Raw genomic sequence first — 14,119 nt, forward strand, 5'->3', positions numbered from 1 at the left:
GTGAACACTGCTGTTTTCATCTCATTACTTCCCTTCGCACTGTCATGCACAGGCGCCAAACTGTCCACACCCTGCAGGGTCAGGGATCGGCCTCAGGAACAGCATTCATTAGTGTCCTGGGGCACAGTGTCCGCAGGGTAGACAAAAAGAGCATCTATGTTATAAAAATGATTGACTTTTACTTTTTTAACAGTATGTGAGTCTTAGGGGGAGTTCTATTCGTGAAATATTTAGAATTAAAGTGAGGAAAGGAAAGGTTTTATTTCACTAAAAATTGCAAGATTCAATAAGGCTCTCTCTGCTCTATGTTACCCACAATACAACATGAGTCATATGTAGTTTGTGACTTGGAGGGCTTGCCTGATCCTATGGACTGAAAGTTTGTGTCCCTGTAACATTCATATGTTAAATCTTGATGCTCAGTGTGATGGTATTAGGATGCTGGGCTTTTGGAAAGCGACTAGGTCATGAGGGAAGAGTCCTCAGGAAAGGCTTAGTGCCCTTGTAAAAAACACCCAGAGAGTTCTCTTGTCCCTTCTTCCATGTGAAGACACAGGCAGGTATAAACCCAGGAAGAGTGTGTTCATCAGACGTCAAATCTGATGGTACCTTGATTGAACTTAGCCTCCAGAACTGTGAGAAATAAATTTTTGTTGTTTAAATCATCTAGTCGACAGCATTTTTGTTACAACAGCCTAAACAGAATAAGATGTTTGACTTGCAGAGGAAGTAGGCTTATGCAGAAGTAACTACACTATAGTGTGATAAATAATATCATTAAATTCTATAGAGTCAAAACACTCCACTCTGCTTAAAGATGTGATGTTAAAAAAAAAGGATAGATTAAATCTGCTTTTAAGGTAAATCCTAGTGAATAAGATGGAGATTAGGTGTATTATAAAAGTTAAGAAGAGGGCTGGGCATTCTAGGAGAAGGAATAACATGGATGAAGCAGAATACATGGTGCTCCATTATTTTAATACAACCAGGAAAGTGTCTGAAATGAAAAGACAGATTAAAGTTTAAGGTAACATAGGCAAGTTCCTGGGAACTGAAAGGGGATTTAGACAAGCATCAAATGAAAAGAACAGAAAAAAAGACTGAATAAAGATTGAAAGTAATTTGAATAAAATGAGGACTTTAGTTAATAATATATCAATTTTGGTTAAATGTGGCAATTATATCATACTAATCTAGTAATAATAAAGGGTATATGGGAACTCTCTGTAATTATCTTCACAACTTTTCTGTAAACCTAAATCTATCATTAAGTTTAAAAGTTTATTTTAAAAAACACTTTAAAATAAAATGCAATTAGGGGAACCATGAATATTCAAGAGGCAGGGAGGAGAAGATGAAACAACAAAAAGAAGAAAACAAACAGTGAGGATGTAAAAGAAGCCAGTGTCATTTTAAACAAAAGAAGCAAGACTTTTCATTAAGACTTTCATTAAGGAGGATCACAAAGAATTGTGGAACTAGAATTCCTCTAAAAATGGCAATAGTATTCAATCTGGAAGAACTGATTAAATTAACAGAACACAACAGTCCTGGAAGACACCTTCATGGGAAGGAATCTGTGCCTCCCAAGAGGGAAGTGAGACACAAAGCACTCTTCTTGAAATTATGGGCCCCAAAGGGAAATTATGGGTCCCAGTATTTCTCTTTATTCTGTTACACGGAACAAGTCTTCACTATAGCTAAGGCATGTCATTTTATGCCATCTTTAGTACCATACTCTCCAACCATCCACAAAACTAGGGCTTTTTCGCTAAAAAGACTGTGCCCATATTTGATAATATCTGCCATTAGTGAAAGTGTTAGTCCCTCAGTCGTGTCCAACTCTTTGTGACCCAATGGACTGTAGGCTGCCAGACTCTTCTGTCCGTGGAATTCTCCAGGCAAGAATAATGGAGTGGGTAGCCACTCCCTGCTCCAGTGGATCTTCCCGACCCAGGGATAGAACCCAGGTCTCCGGCATTGCAGGCCGAATTTTTACCATCTGAGCCACCAGGAAACCCCCCACCTGCCATTAGTAGTTAATTCCTTACATTCACCAGCACTCAATTGATCCTTGCCCTTTCCCTCTATTTCTGTGATCAACCAATATAGCATTTTGTTCCTGAGTAAATTTCCTCTCTCTCACTAAGAGTTTAAATTTAAGTTTAGGCTGAGCAAGCATATTCCCCTTTTAGGAAAACAAAATGAAACAAAACATGGTTACCTACCTGGGTCTGTGTTCCAGCACATTCGATACAATCCCACCAGAGCAAAGACTGAAAGTGTTATTACAATCAAAGCAATAACCACAGGCAGAATAACACCTAAAAAGTATTGGAGACATTGTCAGTTAGAGTGGGTATTGAATCTCATAACACATAGGTTATGAACTGAAAAAAAGCATGCATGCTTCCTTTCTTCTTTAAACATCATTATGTTAGAAACATTACATTTTAAGCAAAGAAGATATATCTAATTCATGGGTTATGCTTTAGTTGTTATTTCTGATGTACCCACTTGATGTCAGTCTTGTAGCCTTTCTGAAATAAAACTCCAACTCTAAGGAAGACTCTCCTGGTGACTAAAGGAATGAGGAAGTGGGAGACTGACCACACAGACGATGTCCCGTAAAGCCAGATCCATATACATGGTTTATATTCTTCACTACTTTATAATGAAGCTACTAATGTATAGCTTGGATGAAGACAGTCAAAAGCACAAACTTCTAATTAGAAGATAAAAAGTATTAGGGATATAATGTACAACTTGCTAAATACATTAATAATTAACATTGCTGTATGTTATATATTCACTGTTGTATGTATGAATATTCATTAGAAGGACTGATGCTGGAACTGAAGCTCCAACATTTTGGCCATCTGATGCAAAGAAATGATGTATTAGAAAAGACCCTGATGCTGGGAAAGACTGAAGGCAGGAGGAGAAGGGGATGACAGAGGACAAGATGGTTGAATGGCATCACTAACTCAAGGAACATGAGTTTGAGCAAGTTCTGGGAGATGGTGAAGGACAGGGAAGCCTGGCGTGCTGCAGTCCATGGGGTCACAAAGAGTTGGACACGACCAAGTGGCTGAACAACAACAACAAATGTTATATATGAAAGTTAAGAGAGTAACAAAATCTTGAGTTCTCATCACAATTTTTTTATATTTCTTTAATTTTACATCTATATGAGATGATAGATGTTCACTATTGTGATAAGTTTTATGATGTAAGTACAGTTTAAGCTTATACAGTGTTGTATGTCAATTGTATCTCAATAAAGCTGAAAGGAAAAAAGATATATCTCTTACTGGTTCTATTGAAAATATTCTGGTCACAAAGCTGACTTCCTAAGAAAATCACAAATATCTTTCTGTAATAATATCTTTAAATTAGAACATAACTGAATATAAATGGATATTGCAGTGCAACAATATAGTCTAAGAAATATGTGTGTACTTATGAATGTCTACTTGTGGGTATGGTGATGCTGCAGTAGTAAGTAGGGTGAGTTTTTCCTGTTCTTATTAACAGAGGGGTCTTGCTGTGTGTTTTAGAATTTGACTTCTTTTCTGGCAGTGATTTCCCAGGTTAAAACAAGAGTGATGAAAGAAAAAAGCTGTCATAGGAATTTAAGTAGAGATACAGAACTTACAGTTACTAATCAGTTAGGTGTTCTCATCTACTTGTGTACATAATACTTATATTTATCAGGGGTTGAGAATAGCTCTCCAATTCATTTGTAGGGTGGGTTACACTTCACTCTTATGGTTAAATAATTGTTTTAAGTAGGTCTTGCTGGGTTCATATTAGATCTTGCATGAGATCACTAGTGCCTCCTGAAATGAAGGCATCATGACACAGCAGCTCCATAAATGCAGTGCTGACTTCTTGAATGGGATGACTTTACCTAAACCTAAGATAATCTTTTATCATCACAGCTGCATGATATATATATATATATATATATATATATATATTCATATATATATATATATATATTCATCTTATTCTTAGTTTCCAGGGAAATTCATGAATATCCTCTCTATTCAGTGTTAGTATATATAGTATGCTATATGACATATATATGTTTTTGCTAAAATGGAACATTTCTTAAAAGGCTGTTTTTAACATTAAGATAAAGTTCTGTAAAAGTGAATTTTCATTTTTATGGAGATCTCTGCCTGTGCACTTTGGCTTATTTGAGGCTAACCCCATCAATTCACCTTGACCTCTGGTGGTAATTGCTTGGCACTAAGGTCAAGGTAAGGAGCAGCAGCTGTGATTTGCTGGAGCAGCCATGAAGAGATACCCCACATCCAAGGTAGAGAAACCCAAGTAAGATGGTAGGTGTTCCGAGAGGGCATCAGAGGGCAGACACACTAAAACCACAATCACAGGAAACTAGCCAATCTGATCACAGGACCACAGCCTTGTCTAACTCAGTGAAACTAAGCCATGCTGTGTGGGGCCACCCAAGACAGTCGGGTCATGGTGGAGAGGTCTGACAGAATGTGGTCCACTGGAGAAGGGAATGGCAAACCACTTCAGTATTCTTATCTTGAGAATCCCATGAACAGTATGAAAAGGCAAATTGATAGGATACTGAAAGAGGAACTCTCCAGGTGGGTAAGTGCCCAATATGCTACTGGAGATCAGTGGAAAATAACTCCAGAAAGAATGAAGGGATGGAGCCAAAACAAAAACAATACCCAGTTGTGGATGGGACTGGTGATAGAAGCAAGGTCCAATGCTTTAAAGAGCAATATTGCATAGAAACCTGGAATGTTAGGTCCATGAATCAAGGCAAATTGGAAGTGGTCAAACAGGAGATGGCAAGAGTGAATGTCAACATTCTAGGAATCAGTAAACTAAAATGGACAGGAATGGGTGAATTTAACTCAGATGACCATTATATCTACTACTGTGGGCAGGAATCCCTTAGAAGAAATGGAGTAGCCATCACGGTCAACAAAAGAGTCCGAAATGCAGTACTTGGATGCAATCTTAAAAACGACAGAATGATCTCTGTTCATTTCCAAGGCAAACCATTCAATATCACAGTAATCCAAGCCTATGTCCAACCAGTAACCCTGAAGAAGCTGAAGTTGAATGGTTCTATGAAGACCTACAAGACCTTTTAGAACTAACACCCAAAAAAGGTGTCCTTTTCATTATAGGGGACTAGATTGCAAAAGTAGGAAGTCAAGAAACACCTGGAGTAACAGGCAAATTTGGCCTTGGAGTACGGAATGAAGCAGGGCAAAGGCTAATGGAGTTTTGACAAGAGAATGCACTGGTCATAGCAAACACCCTCATCCAACAACACAAGAGAAGACTTTCACATGGACATCACCAGATGGTCAATAGCAAAATCACACTGATTATATTCTTTACAGCCAAAGATGGAGAAGCTCTATACAGTCAGCTAAAACAAGACTGGGAGCTGACTGTGGCTCAGATCATGAATTCCTTATTGCCAAATTCAGACTTAAACTGAAGAAAGTAGGGAAGACCACTAGACCATTCAGATATGACCTAAATCAAATCCCTTATGACTATACAGTGGAAGTAAGCAATAGATTTAAGGGACTAGTTCTGATAGACAGAGTGCCTGATGAACTACAGACGGAGGTTTGTGACATTGTACAGGAGACAAGGATCAAGACCATTCCCACGGAACAGAAATGCAAAAAGGCAAAATGGTTGTCTGAGGAGGCCTTACAAATAGCTGTGAAAAGAAGGGAAATGAAAAGCAAAGGAGAAAAGGAAAGATATTCCCATTTGAATGTAGAGTTCCAAAGAATAGCCAGGAGAGATAAGAAAGCCTTCCTCAGTGATCAATGCAAAGAAATAGAGGAAAACACAGAATGGGAAAGACTAGAGATTTCTTCAAGAAAATTAGAGATACCAAGGGAACATTTCATGCAAAAATGGGTTCAATAAAGGACAGGAAAGGTATGGACCTAGCAGAAGCAGAAGATATTAAGAAGGGGTGGCAAGAATACACAGAGGAACTGTACAAAAAAGATCTTCAAGACCCAGATAATCACAATGGTGTGATCAGTCACCTAGAGCCAGACATCCTGGAACGTTAAGTCAAGTGGGCCTTAGGAAGCATCACTATGAACAAAGCTAGTGGAGGTGATGGGATTCCAGTTGAGCTATTTCAAATCCTGAATGATGATGCTGTGAAAGTGCTGCACTCAATATGCCAGCAAATTTGGAAAATTCAGCAGTGGCCACAGGCCTGGAAAAGGTCAGTTCTCATTCCAATCCCAAAGAAAGGCAATCCCAAAGAATGCTCAAACTACCACACAATTGCACTCATCTCACATGCTAGTAAAGTAATGCTCAAAATTCTCCAAGCCAGGCTTCAGGAATATGTGAACCGTGAACTTTCAGATGTTCAAGCTGGTTTTAGAAAAGGCAGAGGAACCAGAGATCAAATTGCCAAGATCCGCTGGATCATCGAAAATGCAAGAGAGTTCCAGAAAAACATCTATTTCTGCTTTGTTGACTATGGCAAAGCCTTTGACTGTGTGGATCACAATAAACTGTAGAAAATTCTGAAAGAGATGGGAATACCAGACCACTTGATCTGCCTCTTGAGAAACTTGTATGTAGGTCAGGAAGCAACAGTTAGAACTGGACATGGAACGACAGACTGGGTCCAAATAGGAAAAGGAGTGTGTCAAGGTTGTATATTGTCACCCTGCTTGTTTAGCTTATATGCAGAGTACATCATGAGAAACGCTGGGCTGGAAGAAGCACAAGCTGGAATCAAGATTGCTGGGAGAAGCATCAATAACCTTAGGTATGCAGATGACACCACCCTTATGGCAGAAAGTGAAGAAGAACTAAAAAGCCTCTTGATGAAGGTGAAAGAGGAGAGTGAAAAAGTTGGCTTAAAGCTCAACATTCAGAAAACTAAGATCATGGCATCTGGTCCCATTACTTCATGGGAAATAGATGGGGAAACAGTGGAAACAGTGTCAGACTTTATTTTGGGGGGCTCCAAAATCACTGCAGATGGTGATTGCAGCCATGAAATTAAAAGATGCTTACTCCTTGGAAGGAAAGTTATGACCAACCTAGATAGCATATTAAAAAGCAGTGACATTACTTTGCCAACAAAGGTCTGTCTGGCCAAGGCTATGGTTTTTCCAGTGGTCATGTATGGATGTGAGAGTCGGACTGTGAGGAAGGCTGAGTGCCTAAAAATTGATGCTTTTGAACTGTGGTGTTGGAGAAGACTCTTAAGAGCCCCTTGGACTGCAAGGAGATCCAACCAGTCCATCCTAAAGGAGATCAGTCCTGGTTGTTCATTGGAAGGACTGATGCTGAAGCTGAAACTCCAGTACTTAGGCCACCTTATGGGAAGTGTTGACTCATTGGAAAAGACCCTGATGCTGAGAGGGGCTGGGGACAGGAGGAGAAGGGGACAACAGCGGATGAGATGGCTGGATGGCATCACCAACTTGATGGGCATGAGTTTGAGTAAACTTGGGGAGTTGGTGATGGACAGGGAGGCCTGGAGTGCTGCGATTCATGGGGTTGCAAAGAGTTGGACACGACTGAGCGACTGAACTGAAGGTAAGGAAAAAAAATGCTCAAAGTGTACTTATTAAAGCAAGATTCAATAGAAGAAAACTTTCAAAGCAGTTATATGGGATTATAATGAGATTTCAGGTTAAGTAAATTTGCGAAAATGTTGTTTATAGTTGAATCCCTTCCCTTACTGGTGACATTCACACATTCTGCACATCTACTTACTGCATTGAATGAAGATATATGTGTTACTCACTGGAATAAGAGGGGCTGTTTGTAGAAGTGCTTGCATTTTTTGCATTCTCAAGGCCTATTATTTTAAGAAAAAAAAAAAGTCACCTTAGGTTAATATGTGCCAGCCCTCACAAGGCTTCTTTTACCTCCCCACTCTCTATTTAGGTAGCCTCTGTGATGGATAGGTACGAAGCTTCAAGTGAAAACATTTTATCTCATTCTGAAAGAGTTCTGTTTATGACTCGAGATTGATAGGGAGTTAATGTATACAGTCTGAAGAGTTTGGACACAAGCAGATACCCGTGAAACCATCCCCATAATCAAGGTAACAGACATAGCCATCACCTTCAAAAGTCTCCTCATGTCCCCTTCCTTTCTGAGAATGTTCAGTCTGTTTTTCTATATCAGTTATATCTCAGTAATCTGTTTATTTTAATTGGTGATGTTTTCTAGGTGAAGAGTAGTTAAGCAAAGCAAGCTTCCACTCATGAACACAGAATTCATACCTTGATATGGGGAGCTGTTTTCTGGAGTTGTAACTGATATTGAGGATAATGTAGTGGTTCTGAAAGATGATTCTTCTGGTGGTGAAGTGTTAACTGTAGGAAAACAATAAATCTAGAGTGAGAGTCAGATTATAGTATTTACTTTTCTTTCTGGATTTCTTTGCAGATTCAAAACATTTGTATTTCAGATGATCTGTAAAAACTGTTTATCACTGAATATGGGATACATACAACTGTACATTAAATCATGTGTTCCTCCTGTACAGATGATTAAATTTGGAGTGACAAAGCCTGGGTGTTAGTATTATATCTTCAAGAACTGGCCAAAAATAAAACTTGAACAAGTTTTTCTGACTTTTTTTTTTTCATTTATTTTTATTAGTTGGAGGCTAATTACTTCACAACATTGACATGAATCAGCCATGGAGTTACATGTATTCCCCATCCCGATCACCCCTCCCAGTTCCTCTGGGACTTCCCAGTGCACCAGGCCCGAGCACTTGTCTCATGCATCCCACCTGGGCTGGTGATCTGTTTCACTATAGATAATATACATGCTGTTCTCTCGAAACATCCCAAGTTTTTCATTTTAGGCTATAGCCCGTATACCTACTATAAGAGGTGTAAGTCTCTTAGTCGTGTCCAGTTCTTTATGACCCTACAGACTGTAGCCCGCCAGGTTCCCTTGTCCAAGGAATTCTCTAGGCAAGATAGAAGATTCTGGGGTGGGTTGCCCATTTCCTTCTCCAGGGGTTCTTCCTGACCAGGGAATCAAACCCCAGTCTCCTGCATTGCAGGCAGACTGTTTACTGTCTGAGCCACCAGTGAATGGGATGCAAATCAATGCAAAAGCATTCATCACAGTTTAGCTATTACAATCTTGAGTGATACTGATTTTTTTTATTATTATAAGTACTTAAACTGGACAGAAATGCAGTTTATAGTGTTCTTTAGTGGTCAGAGAGAAAGACTGCAATGGAGGCTTTGACTGGAAGAACTGGGGAAAAAAATGATGGAAGATCCCTTCATTTTTATCTTGAAAGCTCAGCAGTGATTTATACTTGTTTGGTTTCTCCAGAGCAACTGCTTCTTGGATGCATGTCCACTGCTCTTTTTTTCCATGGAAAATGTTATTTTTAAATTGATTGTTATTATTTGTTGGCTTAGGTCAATATCTGCCATCTTTCATCAGAAGGACTCAAGCAAAAAAATAATAAATAAAAATGTATTATTCAAAATTCATGAATCTTAATAAATTTCAAGGAAATATAGATAATTAAATGTTTTCTAAGTGTACAGCATTTATTCTCGTGAATCTGTAATAAAATGTAATTTGCATCTGGAAAGGATTTTGAAAAATCATTCTATTTTTCTTGAAGCATGAAGTAGTATCTTTTAACCACACCTGTTTGCCTTGTCTCTACAATGCATTGCAAGTTCCTGGAGTGTGAGGGCCATCTTTCCCACCATTCACATGAAGCTCTGACTACAGTGGGTGTGCATTAAAGTATAAGTGACTGCTTAGATGATGTAAGAGGAAGGTCATGGATAAGCACATAAAAGAAATAGATGTTGCCTGTGACACCTGGGATCTTTCTCTCTTTGCCACCCACAGCCCAGCACGCACTGCATGCTTATGCATTTCTGACATCCGTGGGGGAAGAAAAATGTTAAGAGTCTGTACAGTTCTTTCTATGCAAGAGATCTGTGGGAGGAAGCTAGATATATGCCCCTAAGAACAAAGGAAAACGTCAGGCTAGTGCACTAAGCAGGCAGAAAAAGGAATTTTAAAGATAAGAGTAGGAGCTAGCTGAAAGCTTGGTACTTAGCTGCTTTTACCAGTGTCAAGTGTTCGAGTAAAGATGAATGCTCTTTTGGTTGTGTTGGTAGAGAATGAGATGCCTGATTAAATAACCAAAGGCATTAATCCTCCTGGGATTTCCCAACGGAGAAGGCAACGGCACCCCACTCCAGTACTCTTGCCTGGAAAATCCCATGGACGGAGGAGCCTGGTGGGCTGCAGTCCATGGGGTCGCGAAGAGTCAGGCATGACTGAGTGACGTCACTTTCACTTTTCACTTTTATGCATTGGAGAAGGACATGCAACCCCACTCCAGTGCTCTTGCCTGGAGAATCCCAGGGATGGGGTCGCACAGAGTCGGACACGACTGAAGTGACTTAGCAGTAGCAGTAGCAGTAATTTTCAACACTCCACATTCTACCTTATTACCTTCTCATAGGCAGGCTAAGTGGTGGCTGCAGTTCTGAGCATAATCTATCTGGATCAGATGAAACTCCAAACTTTTCTACTTAAAATGTGTTGACTATCCAGTGCTGTTATTGCTAAAGATCCACGGGTGGACAATAGGATTAACCCTTTTTAAAAAATATTTATTTATTTGGCACATGGCACAGAGGCCCAGTAGTTGCCCCACTCTGTGGCATGTGGGATTTTAGTTGGTAAACCGAGGATTAAACCCAAATCCCCTGCACTGGAAGGCAGATTCTTAACCACTAGACCATCACAGAAGTCCCTAGAATTAATTATTTTTAAAAGAGGATATGGTGGCTCCTTGAATAAATAGTTTTTTTTTTTCTTATGACCACAACCTTTAGTTAAAAAATCATTTCTGAATCCAGCACACACACACACACACACACACACACACACACACACTTCACCTCTATTACATTGAATACCTTCTTATGTTTTCTAGTCTCTTTTGCTTCATTTTTAAAAATACTAGTCATGACCCACTAAAGGGAATTAACTTACAGTTTGAGAAACTCTGTCCATTATCATGACCACACTGATAAAATGACAGGTCTTGGCTGAATTCATAAATTGTCAGTTTAATGTGATTCTTTCTGCAATTAAGATGGAGGGAGCCATGATATGTGCAGAGTTGATGACTTATGTGGATCTCACTGAGACTCTTTATTATCCCACATTACTCCTAAAGCATTATCAGCAGAGGAGGTACAAGAGAGGTGCAGTGGATGGTTGAGAGCACGATTCTGAAGACTGAGCCCCTGGGCTCAAATGTGACTTGAGCACTTACTTGCTGTGGAATCTTAGGCAAGGCACTTCAACTCTGTGTCTGAGTTTCCACATTTAAAAAGTTGTTTAGGGCAGTAGTAAGTGAAAAAGTATAAGTTTAAAAATACATGTACTCTAATCTTGCATTTGATAAAATATCAATATTAGTAATAAATGTTACCAAAGAATATAAAAATATGCAAGCTGCTGCTGCTGCTGCTAAGTCACTTCAGTCGTGTTCGACTCTGTGTGACCCCATAGACGTCAGCTTACCAGGCTCCCCCGTGCCTGGGATTCTCCAGGCAAGAACACTGGAGTGGGTTGCCATTTCCTTCTCCAATGCATGAAAGTGAAAAGTGAAAGTGAAGTCACTCAGTCGTGTCCGACTCTTCGAGACCCCATGGACTGCAGCCCACCAGGCTCCTCCGTCCATGGGATTTTCCAGACAAGAGTACTGGAGTGGGGTGCCATTGCCTTCTCCAAAAAATATGCAAGAAGATATATCAAATTGTTAAAAATTATTCTGAGAATAAGTGATAACATTTATGGAGGATTTTAACTGTCTACAATATTATATACTTCTCTAAACCTAGATTACTTTAAAAATATTTACTATGAGCATGTGCTAATCTGTGATCAGAAAAATTAATAATAAAACTGGATTTCAAAATAAAAACATGATTATAATTTTACTTCATCATAGTGTGAAAATTAAATAAGTAAAAATAAATTAAAATTCTTTAGAAGTGTTGATACTGTTTATTATATATATAATTAATATAGAAGTGTAATATACATGTTAATTTAGATTATATTACTATATTACTTTATGAAAGTGAAAGTGTTAGTCACTCAGTGGTATCCGACTCTTTGCAACCCCATAGATTATAGCCAATCAGTCTCCTTTGTCCATGGAATTCTCTAGGCAAGAACACTGGAGTGGGTTACCACTCTCTTCACCAGGGTAGCTTCCTGACCCAGGGATCAAACGCAGGGTTCTCCATTGGCAGGCAGATTCTTTACCATCTGAGCCACCAGGGAAGCCCATATTATTTTATAATAGTATAATAACATAATATGTATAGTATAAGTACAGTTGCTATATTGTGATTAGATAGTTGTGTCTTTCAACCAAAGTCAATTTATCTAATTTTCTCAGACTTTCTAAGTATAAAGGTATTTGACTCTGCAGACACTTAAAAGTTTCCAGAAGCTTCTTTGCTCTGGTCAGAAATGAGAAACCTGAGTGTATGGTGCTCTTAGATGATATAAATTTTCTCTTCGACTTTTACTTTTGTTGACGGTATTCACTATCAAATTATTGATAAGTTATGACTTAAATTTAGTTTGCAGACTTCAAGCTAGAACTTGGAGCAGGCTGTTTGAGGCAGAGACCCTTGGAACAAACTCTGTTGTAATAAAGAGACCTGCAGAGTCAAGTCTATTGTAATAATTCATATCCAAATTTACCCTACTGGCATCTGACAGTGGGACACATTTGGCTCTTGCCAGGTGGCACTAGTGGCAAAGAACCCATCTGACAATGCAGGAGACAAAAGAGATGCAGGTTCACTCCCTGGGTTGGGAAGATCCCCTGGAGGAGAGCATGGCAATTCACTCCAGCATTCTTGTCTGGAGAATCCCATGGCCAGAGAAGCCTGGCGGGCTACAGTCCATATGGTTGCAAAGAGTTGGACACAACTGAAGCAACTTATTAGATAAATTATGGAAAGTTTTTAAGACAGAAGACCTTATTGCTGCCCCAGGGCACTCTGGTGAGTATGAGAATGCGCGTCATGAAAGGCGAAGTACCGATAGTGTAAATTTTGACTGAGGTTCTCCACTTGCTCTCTGAATTCCATCTTGTGTCTTTACTGGTTTCATACTTCCTGCAGGCAGTTCCCAACCAATGACAGCCTGGCAAGGTGATACGAAAGCAGTCCTCCCCCTGGGAACTGTGGACTTCTCTGAGGAGGGACTTGAGCTGGAGGAGTCCCTTCTGGCTTTCTCGAACTTTTAACTTTAGTTAAGTAATGATATGTAGCATAAGATGCATAAAATAGAAATAAGAAATCAAAGCAATGACAAATGGAAGAAACAAATAAGCTCCTTCTAAGAATTAATACCAAGCATCAATACGGTTGCTGATGTTGGCTGTAAGAATTGATTCTGAGCCTCCTGACATTCAGGGAAGGAGAGCATGGTTTACTCTAGGCTTTCGTTATCAGAATGGAATTTGATCTATTATATAAGTAAGCGGCACATCAGCAGTTCAGTCAATAAATGCTATAAGTATCGTTGGTCCCACCCTGTGTTTTGAGAGGCAATATGCTGATATATCCCTGAGGTCACTTTTACTTTTTTAATGCTTTTCCTCTAACTTCATTTATTTATTTATGTTGACATGTGTTTAATTTACAATGTTGGATTAGTCTCAAGTATACAGCACAGTGATTCAGTTATACACATGCACAGATACAAATGTATATTCTTTTTCAGATTCTTTTCTATTATAGGTCATTACAAGATATTGTGTATAATTCCCCATGCTACACAGTAGGTCCTTGTTGTTTACCTATTTTATATATAGTAGTGTGAACATGTTAATCCCAAATGTCTAATTTACCTCTCCCCACACCCTTCATTAGTCCCTTTGGTAACCATAAGATTGTTTCCTATATCTGTGACTCTACTTCTCTTCTGTAGATAAGTTCATTTGTATCATTTTTTTTTTTAGATTCTACATATACATCATACCATATGATATTTGTCTCTTTCTATCTGA

General features: G+C 39.1%; 1 protein-coding gene across 6 annotated transcripts in view; it reads right to left on the reverse strand.

Moving 5' to 3' along the window:
• The window catches only part of EMCN (endomucin), a 126,548-nt gene that overhangs the window by 18,806 nt on the left and 93,623 nt on the right, over positions 1 to 14,119 (reverse strand). For 4 of the 6 annotated variants that reach the window (XM_070452184.1, XM_020884229.2, XM_070452182.1 and 1 more), the window contains 3 exons: positions 8,295 to 8,387; positions 7,811 to 7,864; positions 2,229 to 2,324 (listed from right to left, as the gene is read on the reverse strand). In XM_070452184.1, the coding sequence (XP_070308285.1) occupies positions 2,229 to 2,324; positions 7,811 to 7,864; positions 8,295 to 8,387 (243 nt within the window). The remainder of the gene's footprint in view (positions 1 to 2,228; positions 2,325 to 7,810; positions 7,865 to 8,294; positions 8,388 to 14,119) is intronic. The other 2 variants (XM_070452183.1, XM_070452185.1) reach the window with 2 other exon arrangements.

This window comes from Odocoileus virginianus, chromosome 21 (genome assembly GCF_023699985.2).
Source record: "Odocoileus virginianus isolate 20LAN1187 ecotype Illinois chromosome 21, Ovbor_1.2, whole genome shotgun sequence".
NCBI classification, from domain to species: Eukaryota; Metazoa; Chordata; class Mammalia; order Artiodactyla; family Cervidae; genus Odocoileus; species Odocoileus virginianus.